The 17,216-nt window shown below is 43.0% G+C and overlaps 1 protein-coding gene across 2 annotated transcripts in view; it reads left to right on the top strand.

The window, feature by feature from the left end:
* The window catches only part of LOC149451053 (tight junction protein 2-like), a 164,865-nt gene that overhangs the window by 85,029 nt on the left and 62,620 nt on the right, over positions 1-17,216 (top strand). For both annotated transcript variants that reach the window (XM_089691048.1, XM_089691047.1), the window contains 2 exons: positions 2,236-2,360; positions 14,261-14,363. In XM_089691048.1, coding sequence (XP_089547174.1) covers positions 2,236-2,360; positions 14,261-14,363 — 228 coding nt within the window. The remainder of the gene's footprint in view (positions 1-2,235; positions 2,361-14,260; positions 14,364-17,216) is intronic.

Raw genomic sequence — 17,216 nt, forward strand, 5'->3', positions numbered from 1 at the left:
ATATACTAAACTGAAAATGTACTTGTTCAATTCCCTGTGTACAGGGAGAGCACATAAAGTGTGGGATTGTACCATAGTGTGTGGATTGAAGTTTAGAATCAAAGTTCACCTTTCCGTTTAGGTGAGGTTGTTCTCCTTTTGACATTGCATCATGACACATGCAGGAAAATAGAATCCTTTTCTGTAAATCATTGCACACACTCATAAAAGGGTTCATGCACAAAATGTCATGATCTGTTCATTGGGACCTGGGGGTTAGTTGTGGATTGGGGGGAGGTATTTATTATTACTGCTGTTGGGAAGATTTCTGCAATTTTGTATACAGACAGCAATAAAACCTGACCAATTGTTATGCTTATTGACTCTACTTAAAAACACATGGTTTTATTGGTGTCCATGTCCACGTTTTTCCCTCACTTGCTATCCTGGTGATAGGACAGAATTTTCCCTGAATTCCTGAGCTAACAGAAGTTTTAGAACTTCTGCACTGTGATCCTGCCCCCATGACTACACAGGAAGTGAAGGGAACTCTACACAATGGGGAAACAGACAGCAATTCGTTCTTGGCAACAGTTACAACTCTTGGCAAGTAAACATTAGCAATTTTAATAGGACAATTGTGCTTATCAAAGTCTCCTAAGGACTTGTTCACACTTGACTAATTTCAAACGCTTGCCAAATGCCCCTGACAGGCGTTTGGGAAGCATTTTAACACTCGCCAAACGCCCTATGAGTGTTTTTGAGGCATTTGATAGGTGTTTGCCAAGTGTTAAAACCACACCACAAATGCCTGCAATGAAGTTTAATGGTATTAACGCTCCGCAAACATGTCCCAGGCATTTGAGGAAGGTCACCATAGACTTGAATGGGAGGCTTCAACTCCTCCTGACTTGACATGAGGCGTCAATTTTGCCGCGACGCTAACACTTCAGTGTGAACACCACTGTGTGCTGCCATGTATAGAATTTTCATAGGCGTTTGAGGAACATTAAAAACGCTTCCCAAATGCCTGGCTAATGCCTGCTGACAAAGCTAGTGTGAACATAGCCTTAGTCCAGTAAGGTGACTGTCGGTAAGTAATTAAAGCTCTTAGAATGAGATTAAAACTGCTTTTGTAGTTTACTGGTTTTTACTGTTTAAACCTTCTGATCATATGAAACATCTATTACTACTAAAATTAGAGTGCTACTGGATATTGGTAAACTATTACATGATAGGGATAGGGGTGGAGAGGGTCACAGGCACTTTGTGCTTTCTTTTGCTGGATTGTCTCTCTTTGATGGGTTAACGGGCACTTTATTTTTATTTATAAAGGATCAGTGCACTCTTAAAGTGTTACTAAACCCACAACAGTAAAATCAGTCTGTATATGCAGTAAAGCATGCTTGTTATACTCACTGTGGAATCTAAGGGGTTAATCCTTCACATTGTGAACAAAGGAGGTTTTAGTCTCTCTTATCTGATCCTCCCCTTCTTCCATTGTCTCCTAAATATCTCCTGATAGAACAGAAGTTTGGAGTCACTCTGCACATGGTCAATTTGGTGTGTTTTTCTAGAGAGAGGTGTTTGTTTTTTTGTTTTTTCTTGGGAGAGTGCATGTGATCAGCAGAGGGCCAATCAGTACTGTCCAGACAGAGGTCTGGGGTCCTGCATCCCCCTAGAGCAGAAAGAAAACTCCTCCTACAAGCTTTAACCAGTGTTCTGCTGGACACTGATAAAAGTCACAAGACTGTTCCAACTGCTGCTGAGAAAAGGTATTTAGCAGTTTATATTTACTAAAATAATCGCATTTCCATGTTCTGTGTGCTGCGGGAGAGCAGATATAGTGGATACAGGGTCCTGGGTTTAGTAACACGTTAAGTGATATTTAATAAGTTTCAAATGCAGCTTGATGAACTTAATATCCTTTCTGGACTTAAGCAGGTTTTGTTCCTGATTGCTGTGAAGTTTTGGGTGTTTCTGCCCACCTTGTGGTGTCCCCTTGTTTCCTATTGCATTTTGCATGCTATAAAAAAAATGAAAACATTAACAGGGAGAAGGAGCTCCTCATGATGGATGTGGCCCTTGTGCCAAGCCAAGGACTGAAGCCTGGAGCTCCCCCCCTCTGAAGTCTAAGACCTAGGCGGTTAAGCTCTCCAGCATATATAAAAAATATCTCTCTTGGAGAATTAAAACTTTTGTCAGTGTCAGTGTTTAACCCAGATTTATTAACTCCATATATTTTGCTTTTTACAGGATAGCAAAAAAGGCTTTGGAATTGCAGTCTCTGGGGGAAAAGATAATCCACACTTTGAAAATGGTGAACCTTCCATTGTCATTTCTGATGTGCTTATTGGGGGTCCAGCTGATGGATTTTTACAGTAAGTAAATAAACAATATAAAAATCATGCTTAGGCAACCTTGCAAGTCTTGTGCCCCATTAGAACATTGCTTGCAATGATGAATCCATTTAGATAATAACAACAGGTTCAGACCATCCAAAGCAATTGTTATCATACACAGAGATTTTACAGCAAACTGGAAAATCTCTATGTGAGCAAGTTTTAGCCTTCCCTTCTGTAGATTAAAAGGGATGTAGATTATATCTATGTATGTGACCAAATCTTAAACCAGGGGTCCTCAAACTACAACCCGAGGGCCACATGCGGCCCGCCGAGGACATTTATCCGGCCCGCCGGCAGGGGCGTATTTGCCGCCAGGAAGGGACACTAAGTACAGGGGTGGGCAGGGGACTGCTGTATCTTACCTGGCTCTGTGTCCCAGTCCCACGACGATCCAGTCCAGGATGCGCTGCTCCTTCATTCACTCCGGCCACTCCCTCACTCGATGTTCGCGCTGCCGCTCGGCTCCGCCTCCTCACCGGTGATTGGGCGCCATAACTGTAGCTCAGGAAAGGCACACAGGTGGCCAATCACCTGCGAGGAGGCAGAGCCAAGTGGCCCCGCGAACATCGAGTGAGGCAGAGGCTGGAGTGAATGAAAGAGGACAGCTGACCGCCCGGTAAGTGTGCAGCGCAGATGGTGCTGCTGCAAGCTGGTATGCTGGCTGCAGCAGCACCATGCTGGAACAGGGGTCAGAAAGTTAAGTGTCCTTGGTGTCAGTGGGAGGAATAGTGCCCCATCATTGGTGTCACTGATACTAATGATGGGGCATTATTCCTCCCACTGACACCAATGATGGGGCATTATTCCTCCCACTGACACCAATGATGGGCACTATTCCTCCCCCCACTGACACCAACAATGGGGCACTATTCTTCCCCCCACTGACACCAACAATGGGGCACTATTCCTCCCCCCACTGACACCAACAATGGGGCACTATTCCTCCCCCCCACTGACACCAACAATGGGGCACTATTCCTCCCCCCCACTGACACCAACAATGGGGCACTATTCCTCCCCCCACTGACACCAACAATGGGGCACTATTCCTCCCCCCACTGACACCAACAATGGGGCACTATTCCTCCCCCCACTGACACCAACAATGGGGCACTATTCCTCCCCCCACTGACACCAATATTGGGACACTATCCCCCCCCCCCACTGACACCAATGACGGGGCACTATTCCCCCCCACTGACACCAATGACATACTATTCCTCCCACTGACACCAAAGATGGGGCACTATTCCCCCCCACTGACACCAATGACGTACTATCCCCCCCACTGACACCAATGACAGGGCACTATTCCCCCCCGCTGACACCAATGACATACTATTCCTCCCACTGACACCAATGATGGGACACTATTCCCCCACTGACACCAATGATGGGACACTATTCCTCCCACTGACACCAAAGATGGGGCACTATTCCTCCCACTGACACCAATGATGGGACACTATTCCTCCCACTGACACCAATGATGGGACACTATTCCTCCCACTGACACCAATGTTGGGACACTATCCCCATCCCCCACTGACACCAATGATGGGGCACTATTCCCCCCCCCCCCACACTGACACCAATGATGGGGCACTATTCCTCCCACTGACACAAATGATGGGGCACAATTCTTCCCACTGACATCAATGATCGGGCACTATTCCTCCCACTGACACCAATGATGGGGCACGATACTTCCCACTGACACTAATGATGGGGCACAATTCTTCCCACTGACACCAATGATGGGGCAATTTTCCTCCCACTGACCCCAATGATGGGGCACTATTTTGCTCCATAAGACACACTTGGGGGGGAAATGTCTGTGCGTCTTATGGAGCTGCCGACCCAGTATTCCCGCCGCCATTGTATGTCCGCAGTCTCTGGTCATTTCATGTACTATGTCTGCAGTCTCTGGTCATCTCCTGTACTGTGTCCGCAGTCTCTGGTCATCTCCTGTACTGTGTCCACAGTCTCTGGTCATCCCCTGTACTGTTTGCGCAGTCTCTGGTCATCTCCTGTACTATGTCTGCAGTCTCTGGTCATCTCCTGTACTATGTCTGCAGTCTCTGGTCATCTCCTGTACTGTCCGCACTTGTTCATAGTCTTTTTTTTTTTTTTTTTTTTTTTTTTTTATAGTCCGGCCCTATAGTAATCATTTCTTGTTCTATTTTTTCATGCTTTTAAATTATTTGGAACATAGTCATATTTGTTATGTGCCATGTTTAATTGCAAAGATCAGTAAGCACAGTATCTACAAAGGACAATAACCGATCAAAACACACCAGATTTAATGCTTTATAGCTTCAGAATACAGTTACCTCAATTCTGTCTAGAATGCTGTAAGTTACTGCAGTTTTCAGATAATAACTTTGTTACATTTTACAAAAAAGCTTGGAATTCCTAAAGATAAACCGGGGTAGGCAAACTTTTCAGCACAGTGTGCTGAAAAAGTTTTCAAAGAAATTGAGAGTGCCAGCTACTTAAACATAATGTCCACGTCACATATAAATCAAGAAAAAAAATCTTTAAATAGTAAATGCTGTAAATGACTTGAATAATGGTAAGAAATAAATATTGAGGTTTGCACTTCAGATCACCCTAATTCCTGCACCTTCGCACTTCAGATCAGCCCAGTTTCTGCCCCTTCACCACTCAGATCAGCTTAAATCCCACACCTTCACACCTCAGACCATCCACAATAATCACACCTTCACACCTCAGATCACACCAATTCCCACACCTTCAACCATCAGATCACACCATTTCCTGCACCTTCAGCCCTCAGATCACACCATTTCCTGCACCTTTAACCCTCAGATCACACCATTTCCTGCACTTACAACCCTCAGATCACACCATTTTCTGCACCTTCAACCCTCAGATCACACTATTTCCTGCACCTACAATTCTCAGATCACACCATTTCCTGCACCTACAATTCTCAGATCACACCATTTCCTGCACCTACAACCCTCAGATCACACCATTTCCTGCACCTTCAACCCTCAGATCAGCCAGATTACTGCACCTTCACATCTCAGGTCTACATCAATTCCAGCACCTTCACACCTCACATCAGCCCGATTCCTGCACCTTCACACCTCACATCAGCCCGATTCCTGCACCTTCACACCTCACATCAGCCCGATTCCTGCACCTTCACGCCTCACATCAGCCCGATTCCTGCACCTTCACACCTCACATCAGCCCAATTCTTGCACCTTCAGCCCTCAGATCAACCCAATTACTGCAGCATCACACTTCAGGTCTCCCTCAATTTCTGCACCTTCACCCCCTCAAATCACCCCAAATTCTGCACCTTTACCCTTTAGATCAGTCCCAGTTCCTGTACCATCACCCCTCAGATCACCCCCAATTCCTTTAGATCAGATTTCAGGTCACCCCAGTTCCTGCACCCTCACACCTTTAGATCACCCCAATTCTTTACACCTCATATCAGCTGAATTCCTCCACCTAATCAACTCAGTTCATCCGAATTCCTGTGCCTTCATACCTTAGATCAGCCCCAGTTCCCGCACCTGTAAATTAGTAGTACCCAATAGCTAACATGGTTCAGCAGTGCAGGCAAAAGAGGCAAAGGATGGGGTCAGTGGGGAAGTGTACAGGGGTCAGCAGGGCAGAGGTCTGGGGTCAGAGGAGCAGAGGATGGGGCAGAGGTCTGGGTCCATCAGGGCCGAGGATTGGGGTCAGAGGAGCAGAGGATGGGGCAGATGACTGGGGTCATCGGGGAAGAAGACTGGAGCACAGGTCTGGGATCAACGGGACAGATGTCTGTGGTCAGAGGACTGGGGTCAGTGGAGCAGAGGATGGGGCAGAGGTCTGGGGTCATCGGGTCAGAGGACTGATGAAAGTGGAGCAGAGGTTAGGGTAGAGGTCTGGGTTCAGCGGGCCAGAGGTCTGGGGACAGAGGAGCAGAGGATGGGGCAGAGGTTTGGGATCAGCAGGGTACAGGACTGGGTTCAGCGGGGCAGAGGATTGGGGCACAGGTGTGGGGTAATCGGGGCAGAGGTCTGCGGTCAGTGGAGCAGAGGATGGGGCACAGGTCTGGGGTCAGTGGAGCAGAGGACTGATCAGAGGTCTGGGTTCAGCAGAGCAAAGGTCTGGGATCAGAGGACTGGTGTCAATGGAGCAGAGGATGGGACAGAGGTCTGGGGTCAGAGGACTTCACACCTCACATCAGCTGAATTCATGCACCTAATCAACTCAGCTCATTCTAATTCTTGCACCTTCACACCCTCTGTAGCTTTCTACTGTTCCAATCTGGAGATTTCACAGGTGAGAGCAGCAGCATAGCAGGCAGCTATATACTGTGGGGATGAAAGTTTTTAGTCTGTAACAGAATCTGATTCAGCTGTGTGTGGGAGGATGAGATCTGCTGAGTACCCCATGCGGGAATGGGAGAAGCAGCTCAGCAGTCCGGGAACAGCATCCATAGCGGGGGAGCGCAACATTCCCTAGATCAAAATAGCAAAATATCAGTTACCTAAGCACCTATACCGGCTAAATGCAGGAAAGCTGAATGAGGTGGGAAAGGAACAGCTAGTCTCGCTCCTGGGTAGCCAGCTGCAAGCAGCGGCCAGCTGACTTTGTTGATGTGAAGGATGTCCCCAGGCTTCTTTCGTGTGCCAGAAAAAATGCAACCATGTGCCATGTATGGCACTTGTGCCAGAGGTTGCCGACCCTGAGATAAAGTGTTGTCAAATTTAAGTTTTCAGTGCTCTATTTTGAAATGTAAGGTAAACATATTACTTAATGTAAACCTGTGGCAAGGGAATGGACAGCATTTACACACTGTTAACAAGCAGTAAATGAATTTTAAAAAAAGGCTTCACTGACCTCTGTAGCTGCAGGCACCATTGAGCAACTCATCCTTAAAGTTCATAACAACAACGCTCTGGTCTAATTTATAGTTGGACTCTTAGCAGCTTTATTTCACTCTGTTCTCTCTTTTGCAGCTGTGACTTGGCAGCCTTACAGCCTTATAAAAAAGGCAGAGTACATTTACAGAAGGATTGAATGCTGCCATGTCCCTACTGGGAGACAGAGCAGGCTGGGATAAAGCTGCTAAGAATCCATCTACAACCATTGCACTGTTCCTGGTTTTATGAATGTTAAGGATGAATTATACTACCTCCTCAGCAGCTAGAGGTCATTAAGGGCTTGTTTTAAAACCCATTTACTGCACTTCTTGTTCAATATTTTTATTGGTTTTCAAGCACTTTACAAAAATCAAAATACTAACACAAGAATTATAGGTTTGTAGAGTTTTTAGCAAGCTACACACAACGCACCCAAAAAAGTATGAAATAATAGAATTCACATTACAATGCTAATAATTGAAAGCAATCCTAAACATAGTGGCCTTCTGGTCTTCTGACCTGGTTCCTGATTGTTAATACAAGACCCAGGATTGTCATTGAGAGCCCATTCTCTGTGTTGGGAATGTGCTGCACAGCTCACTCCCAACACAAACACATGTATGCATATATGTGGCCTCGCGTAAGAAGACCCACTTCATTGAGATTGACAGAAGCAGTGTTCTAGTGGTGTTAGCAGATGAAAACTTGAGTGTTCAATTATTTTCTTTTGCAGCAGTTATGCATTTTTTCAAATTTTTTATTTTTGTGTGTAAGTTCATCTTTTCATAAACTATCCACATGGAGGGTACAGTAGACTGTAAGACTGTAAGAAGCTGATGCAGAATCAAGTGGCATCAGGTACTTCCATCAATAAAATTTTTTATTTATTTTTTTTAACGAGCAATGTATTTTTTTATTTCAGCTCTGTGTATTTGCCTGCAGTTCAGCTTTAACAAAATCCCAATACAGTTTTTGAAAACATCTACTATGATTGGGGTCTAGCAGTTTTTATCCCTGAGACATACCTGTCACGATCGTGGCGTCAGACCCCAGCCCTTCTCACCAAACTCGTGACCGAAGGACTAGCCGATCTAAAACCGCGATGTCACGTACGTAACAATGCCAAACCCAGCTGCACCCTGCACAACGATTTTCCAGCAAATTGGACCACAATCGATGTACCGGCAGCCTGAGCGATTGTTACTGGGTCAGGTTAATTATGCAATTAACCCTTCACACTGCCACCACCTCCTTTTTGTACAGAGAAAGAGGAAACTCGGCGATATCAGTTATAACACTATAATGGTTGAGGTAATCTTCTGTATAACACGGTTATACAGAGGGTTAAACAAACACAGTAGCATTCTCTTTAGAGGCAGGAATTCGTAAATTGCAATAAAGCACTATAGAAACAGTTCAACACTTTCAGAAGGAAAGATTTATTACTAAAAGGTCAAACGGGCGCAATAAAAATATTTACAGAAAAGATGTAACTAAGATATATACAGTGGGGATCGAAAGTTTGGGCACCCCAGCTAAAAATTTGTATTAATGTGCATAAAGAAGCCAAGGAAAGATGGAAAAATCTCCAAAAGGCATCAAATTACAGATTAGACATTCTTATAATATGTCAACAAAAGTTAGGTTTTATTTCCATCATTTACACTTTCAAAATAACAGAAAACAAAAAAATGGCGTCTGCAAAAGTTTGGGCACCCTGCAGAATTTATAGCATGCACTGCCCCCTTTGCCAAGCTGAGACCTGCCAGTGTCATGGATTGTTTTCAATCATCGTCTGGGCAGACCAGGTGATGTCAATATCAAAGGTTTTACATGCCCAGACTCATCTGACCTTGCCCCAACAATCAGCACCATGGGTTCTTCTAAGCAGTTGTCTAGAAAACTAAAACTGAAAAAAGTTGACGCTCACAAAGCTGGAGAAGGCTATAAGAAGATAGCAAAGCGTTTTCAGATGTCAATATCCTCTGTTTGGAATGTAATTAAGAAATGGCAGTCATCAGGAACAGTGGAAGGTAAAGCAAGATCTGGAAGACCAAGAAAAATATCAGACAGAACAGCTCGCAGGATTGTGAGAAAAACAATTCAAAACCCACGTTTGACTGCACGATCCCTCCAGAAAGATCTGGCAGACACTGGAGTTGTGGTACACTATTCCACTATAAAGAGATACTTGTACAAATATGGTCTTCATGGAAGAGTAATCAGAAGAAAACCTCTTCTACGTCCTCACCACAAAAATCATCGTTTGAACTTTGCAAATGAACATATAGACAAGCCTGATGCATTTTGGAAACAAGTTCTGTGGACCGATGAGGTTAAAATTGAACTTTTTGGCCGGAATGAGCAAAGGTACGTTTGGAGAAGAAGGGGCACAGAATTGAATGAAAAGAACCTCTGTCCAACTGTTAAGCATGGGGTTGGATCAATCATGCTTTGGGGTTGTGTTGGAGCCAGTGGCAAAGGGAACATCTCACGAGTAGAAGGAAAAATGGATTCAATAAAATTTCAGCAAATTTTGGATGGTAACTTGATGCCATCTGTGAAAAAGCTGAAGTTAAAGAGAGGATGGCTTCTACAAATGGATAATGATCCTAAACACACCTCGAAATCCACGGGGGATTACATCAAGAGGCGTAAACTGAAGGTTTTGCCATGGCCTTCACAATCTCCTGACCTCAACATAATTGAAAATCTATGGATAGACCTTAAAAGAGCAGTGCGTGACAGACAGCCCAGAAATCTCAAAGAACTGGAAGACTTTTGTAAGGAAGAATGGGCAAAGATACCTCAAACAAGAATTGAAAGACTCTTGGCTGGCTACAAAAAGTGTTTACAAGCTGTGATACTTACCAAAGGGGGCAGTACAAGATATTAACTCTGCAGGGTGCCCAAACTTTTGCAGACGCCATTTTTTTGTTTTCTGTTATTTTGAAAGTGTAAATGATGGAAATAAAATCTAACTTTTGTTGACATATTATAAGAATGTCTAATCTGTAATTTGATGCCTTTTGAAGATTTTTCCATCTTTCCTTGGCTTCTTTATGCACATTAATACAAATTTTTAGCTGGGGTGCCCAAACTTTCGATCCCCACTGTATATATATATATATATATATATATATATATATATATATATATATATATATATAAATATACAGAGACCTACAGCACAGCAAAGAGATATCAGAGAGAGGTGAAAGGGTTAAGGTACTTGCCAAAGTCCTGGGTTAGCAGATCCACGTTTCAGAGCAAAAGGGCACGGGTCTCCCCAGGTGGTACTGATGTTAAAATGGGAGACGTCTTCAATTTAACTCTCTTAGGCCTGACAGCCCATTTTGTAGTTCCCTAGCAGGGGGGTGTCTCTGAAGTCAAGGACCAATACCACGTTTAGGGCGTGGAGGTCTGGGTGTGGACCTAAACTAGAGCCAAAATCTCGTGTAGTTCATATTTTGGCTCATAACTTTTCCTATGCACAAGTGACACTCCACCCGTGGGTAGATTATTATGCAGACACGTCTGAGGATTGATTAGATATGAATTATGAAGTTCTACACTGAATGGTTCACGAGATCTATTTTTCTGCTTTTCTATGTATTCGAGACAAGGCGAGTGACCCATCAAATTGTTCGTCTTCTCTTAGCCAATCTGACGATATGTCTGGTTTTTATGTAAGTCTCTCATATTCCAAGATATGAGACATAGGGGAAAAATGGATTTTGAAAAGTGTTTATCTGATTCGTGCTTCGTTGGAATTCCTTGAACTCCGGGAAGGCTCTGTTATCTTTTTACGAGGTGTTAAATGGCCCAGGTTGCTCAGACAGCCAGGCATCTTGCTCAGAGAGGTGTTTTATAGCTCTGGACTCCCCGCCATGCTCTAGCCTGCCTGTGACCCTTCCAACACCCTTCCCTGTGGATTAAAAGAGAGGAAAGGGAAAAAATGAGGGACAACATGGAGATTCTTAAAATGGAGGACTTCGTCAGTCTTTGGTGTGCACGTTTGCGACAATACCTACCAACATTGTACCTAAACAAGCAATTAATCCTTGCAATGTGTAGCCATCCTGCTTCAAGGGATCATTTTTAAGATTCATAGAGCTGAGCTTTAAGAATGAGACAAGAAGGGACATGGCTAAATTGCGCTGAATATTGGACATCACACTAGCATGGTTAAATCGAGTGTAGGTGTACATACTGTGTACACTGTACACATTCTGCAGTGCCTGTACCCACTCCATTAGGGCTCATGCCAGGGGACTTTAACAGGCATTTTATATGCCTGGCTGAATTTTCTAGCCCATTCCTACTTACAGCCATACACCTGTTTGGCAAGCAGCACTCTGGTAAATGCATTGCTTCTTTGCATCCGCGTTTACCCATGCATGTGTGTCCGATGTATTTCCTGAAGTTTTGCAGTTGGAAAACATGATTAAACGCCTAAGATATAGACAGATTAAAAAATCCATCATGTCTTCCCCCGGCTTGTCTGGGTTCATGATACTGTATGATATTGGCGTTCCCGGATTCCTGCTTCTGGTCTTGTTTTCTTCTTCCTTTTTTTGCTCTTTTATCCTCTTTATTGTTTGAATCTGTCAGGTGGTAGATACTTCCCTTTGGCTGATATATTGTTGGTGTTATATTGCTGTTTTTGTATTTTATGTGCCTTTAATGGCCCGTATGTGGACACGCCTTTTACATTGTCGGTGTTATAGCACTGTTCTCTTTATTTTGTATGTGCCACTGATAACCCCTGTGTGGGCGTCTTTTGCTCTAGTTTTTCTTTGTTAAAATTGTTTAAAAAAAAAAAGTTAATAAAAATATTTGAAATGCAAAAAATCCAGCATGTCTTGTGCCTCTCCTCCTTTTGTTTGTGTCACTAAAGGCACCTCCTGATTCTTACAAAAACAGATAAAACCTGGTATCTCCTTTCCCCTTCTTTTCTTTACTACTAAATATGCTGTGCTTCTAAAAACGTATCTGATCTACCGCACTAACAGGAAAAAAAAAATACATGGCTGGAATGATGGAATTCACAAAACTCACTTGTTCATCTCCCAAGAGAGCAGCCATGACTTATAACGCTGACAACTAATTATTCTGGTTGTTGGGTTTGCCAGGGAGCTCATTTCCATATTGAGGATTTAGGCAGATCTCAGCAAGTAGAATAATTTCTACTATGATATATTTGCACATATTCTCAACAGGGTTATATTTTTAGTTATATATATACATATATTAGTTCTATTTTGTAATCTAGAGTTTTTATTTTTAACCATGGTGTCAAAATTCTAGGCCCACACTGCCTCAGATTCACCTTTGGATACTTCTATAACCTGTTAACTCAGAAATATGGATTGTATTTTACATGTATATGCCAGGGCCAAAAATAACGCAGTAGTTTTCTACAATACATGCACATTTCCCATGTTTTATCCCAGCAGGTAGAGACAAATATCTCTTGATCTGCCAGAAATGCGCTCCAAGTCCTGTTGTGGGCGGACAACACACAGCATTTTTGTAGACAGGGTATCCTTCCTTCCTCCATGGCCATCTGACAACACAACTGGCATAGAGGCGACTGCTTTGATAAATAGCACGTTTCTCCATCCCCAAGTATTTGCCTGCTTACCTGGAACATGTTAGCTAACAAGCATTCCTCCCCCTGCATTCCTAGTGAGACAAGCAAGTGCTTAAAATGTATGTTACTCCAAAATTTCATATTCCTGATATGTGTCTGTTGTACCATTTACTTGTATGAAAAAGTATCCCGTGCTCTTTCATTACTGGTGATCCTATTCATCCCCTTGCATTCCTATTTTAAACTGACCATTCCAGGCATGGAAGCACATACATACCAGTATGGTCAGTTTTGCTTCTTTGAATTCTACTTGGGAGCACAGCCTGTCAGTACTGCAAAGATCAGACTTGTGCTGATACAACCCCTTAACAGCAATTTTCACTGGGAAGATCAGTGTACTGCTATATATCTGTCTCCTGCTGTCATGCCCCCTGCACAGCACTTCACTGGAAATGATCAGTGTACTGCTGTTTCTCTGTCTCCTGCTGACACACCCTCTGCACAGTTCTTCACTGGAAAGATCAGTGTTCTGCTGTTTCTCTGTCTCCTGCTGACATGCCATCTGCACAGTTCTTCACTGGAAAGATCAGTGTACTGCTGATTCCCTGCCTTCTGCTGACAAATGCTCAAAGATGTTGAAAAGTGCCATTTTGTCAAAGCAGCCATCTTCTTTCTAGCTGCAGTTTTGGATAGAGCGTAGAAGGGTTAGAAATTCTATCATGTTTTTAATGCTGTCTTTGCCCCTGCTGGAAAGATTTTATAGCTGTTACAGAACAAGAATAATGGAGAAGTCTTGCAATGGGGACACTTTTTCTGTGACATGCATTTAAAATGGGAATTCCCCCCACTTTAGGGATATTTCCACCTGACTTTGTTTCTGGGACAGAAAATAAACACAGTTTCAAAAATTTTAATTAACAGGGTTTTTAAGCATTCCTTACTCATTTGTTGATGAAAAAAGGGGTTTGGTTATACATCACTTTAGATAAGATATATTTTCTCTTGAAGATCAGAATAGGGAAAATGTATCCTTCCAATTGCTACATTACAAAAATTAAAGAGAATGTAATTAAAAAGTTGGTTGGTTGCATTTATTGATGAGGGATTGTATGAAGACAATTTTATGTGCTTTGCTCTTGCAGCTGCACCCTGGGTATACCAGCAAGGCCTGCACATTATGGGTGTATGCAGTAGAGCAGTGCTTTTGTACTGTGCTCTGCAACCTAAATTGATTTACTGTATGTTTGAAGTCTTATTGAATAATACGATCGTTCAGGGTACCTCTAGAATAAATATGGCAGTTAAGTGAGTGGCTCTTTTTTTTTTTTTTTTATATGGTTTTGCTTATTTTACTTATTGTTATCTTTTTCTTTTTCTTTTTATAGAGAGAATGATCGTGTGGTTATGGTCAATGGAACATCTATGGATAATGTGCTCCATTCGTTTGCAGTACAACAGTTAAGGAAATGTGGAAAAACAGCCGTCATTGTGAGTATTCAAAATGGTCTTGCTTAACCCATTAATGCCTGAAGGTAAAATCAAATCTTTACCTAAATACAGTTCTGCAGCTTTGGCATGTGTTGGTAAATGTACATATCATCGCAGCCACTTAGTATATCATGATGAATTACACTTATTTTTTTTTGTTTTTTATGGTAAATGGTAATGTGTTATTGTTTGTCCTCTCCGACACTAACTGTTTGATATCATTTTGGATATCATTTGGTTTTTTTTATCATCACAGGAAAAAAATTTAGATTATTTCTTGCCATTTCCACGATCCACCACCAAAAATAAAATGCCAAATAAATTCTCCTACTTATGAAGTTTATGGTAATACCATGTAAGTGTATATTATTTGTTGTTTCTACCTTTAGTAGGGCCAAGAAACAATAGTGCCTATTTTTATTGTTTATCCTATCTAAACCACTTACACTAAAGGTTTGTTTTTTGTTTTTTTTTCATGTTTCCTCCTCTGGCTAGGAGAAAACAATATAGCAGTTCATATAATAGTTCATATATTGCAGCCAGAGGAAAAATGGAAATGATCCAATGATGTTCCAGATCACATTCGGTGAAACAAGAGAAATTAGTGAGGTTGTGCGCTTACCACAAGTACACACAATATGAGCATTGTATGTAATTAACAGCAACCGGGCATCATGGTCTGGTCAACAGCCTGGGCACCATCTGGTCATATATGGACATCTGGGTCACAGGTACACCGCTGTCCAGGCCCCCTATCGACATGATATAAATCCAGGCCCACATAAATAGGCTCCCTGGTGGTCAGTGGTTCACTCAACATGCAACGCATACAAATCAAAGTCCAATGTACAGAACCCTGGTGGCTAGTGTGATCACAAGTACAAAGCCATAGAGTATAATGAGTAGTAATGCAAATATACTCATCCAGGTCTGGTGAGGTAGTTCCCTGGTGGCTAGTGAGTCCCTAGTAGCAAAAGGCGTCAATAGGGTGGATCCCCTAACATGTTTCGAGCTAAAGCTCGTTTTCAAAGCTTTAGCTCGAAACATGAAAACGCTTTGAAAACGAGCTTTAGCTCGAAACATGTTAGGGGATCCACCCTATTGACGCCTTTTGCTACTAGGGACTCACTAGCCACCAGGGAACTACCTCACCAGACCTGGATGAGTATATTTGCATTACTACTCATTATACTCTATGGCTTTGTACTTGTGATCACACTAGCCACCAGGGTTCTGTACATTGGACTTTGATTTGTATGCGTTGCATGTTGAGTGAACCACTGACCACCAGGGAGCCTATTTATGTGGGCCTGGATTTATATCATGTCGATAGGGGGCCTGGACAGCGGTGTACCTGTGACCCAGATGTCCATATATGACCAGATGGTGCCCAGGCTGTTGACCAGACCATGATGTCCGGTTGCTGTTAATTACATACAATGCTCATATTGTGTGTACTTGTGGTAAGCGCACAACCTCACTAATTTCTCTTGTTTCACCGAATGTGATCTGGAACATCATTGGATCATTTCCATTTTTCCTCTGGCTGCAATATATGAACTATTATATGAACTGCTATATTGGTACTTCGTATTGTAAACAGCCCCGTGCTTATTATCTGTTCTCTAGCGCTACATACCCCATTCAAAGTTTATGTTCCAAGGTATTGAGGATTACCCTGTATGTTAGCTGCTCACCTGATCTGTTTGCGCTCACTTACCCACCCTTTATAGGAGAAAACAATACCTTGGAGGGAATTAGCAAAGAGTGGTGCAAGCACAATGCTTGCACCACTCTTCTAAACGTAAAAAAATTGAGCAGTTAATTAATAAAGCTCCTTTGTTAATTAGGAGCAATCAGTTCTATGTTCTATCTGGCTTTGACAGATACAGCATAGAGGACAGGAGAGCTGGAGCTGCATTCTCCAATCTTTATGCTCATCCCTGCCCCCCCCCCACTCATATCAAAGCAGGGGAGGAGGATTGTTGGTAACCCTGGAGGCTCTGCTCATATAGTGTAATCACTGCCCAGGCAGACAGAGAGGGATGGGTTCTGTCTACTGACAGCTCACATCCTATAAGCCAGGTCCAAGTTGTTATTTGGGTACAGACCTTGTACCCATTTCTTTTTCAATCTGAAATAGAAACTGGCTGGTGGCGCAAATGGACCTAAAACAGGTAATGTGGTGCACACCACTTGCAACAGTTTCCTGCCCCATTATATTGGTGCAAGAAGCTTAGTTAATGTCCCGGAATGTATCTTCTCCATTCAGAGGCAAAACAGAGTTCAGGGGTAGATTTTACTGACTGATCACTGTGATAGCCAATCACAGGGTATCACAATGACCATGTGACTGCTTGGTGTTATGGAGCATGCTTCCAGCACAAATGCCATACCACATATGCGACACCTCAAGAGAAGACCCACTTCCGTTACGCCTCATATATGTGTTACACCGGCGTCATTAAGTTAAAGGCAATAAATTGTTCCATTTCACCAGAGGGAGAACGTTCTGTGAGTGTGGATTCACACATGTGCGGTGCGTATTGAAGCTCAGGTTTCCCAGCTAATTAACACAGTAGTTGTTCAAGTCAGGTTTCCATCAGGTTCAGGATAAGTTTAGATCAGGTTAAGGTCAGGATTTTATCCTGTTCACAACTGACAACATGTGCAGCTTAGAAATGGTTCCCATAGAAGTCAGTGGCCTGTAATCTGCACTGCTGAACCAGACCGCACTGCTCAGAAATTGAACAGGACTCTTTTTCAGTCCACACTGAATCCGCACTGCCTGTGCACCGGATATATGTGAACTGGCACCATAGTAAACTGTTATTTCACATGTCATGCCGATTG

Source organism: Staurois parvus, unplaced genomic scaffold, assembly GCF_062004578.1.
Source record: "Staurois parvus isolate SC_StPar_1 unplaced genomic scaffold, SC_StPar_1.0 ptg000549l, whole genome shotgun sequence".
NCBI classification, from domain to species: Eukaryota; Metazoa; Chordata; class Amphibia; order Anura; family Ranidae; genus Staurois; species Staurois parvus.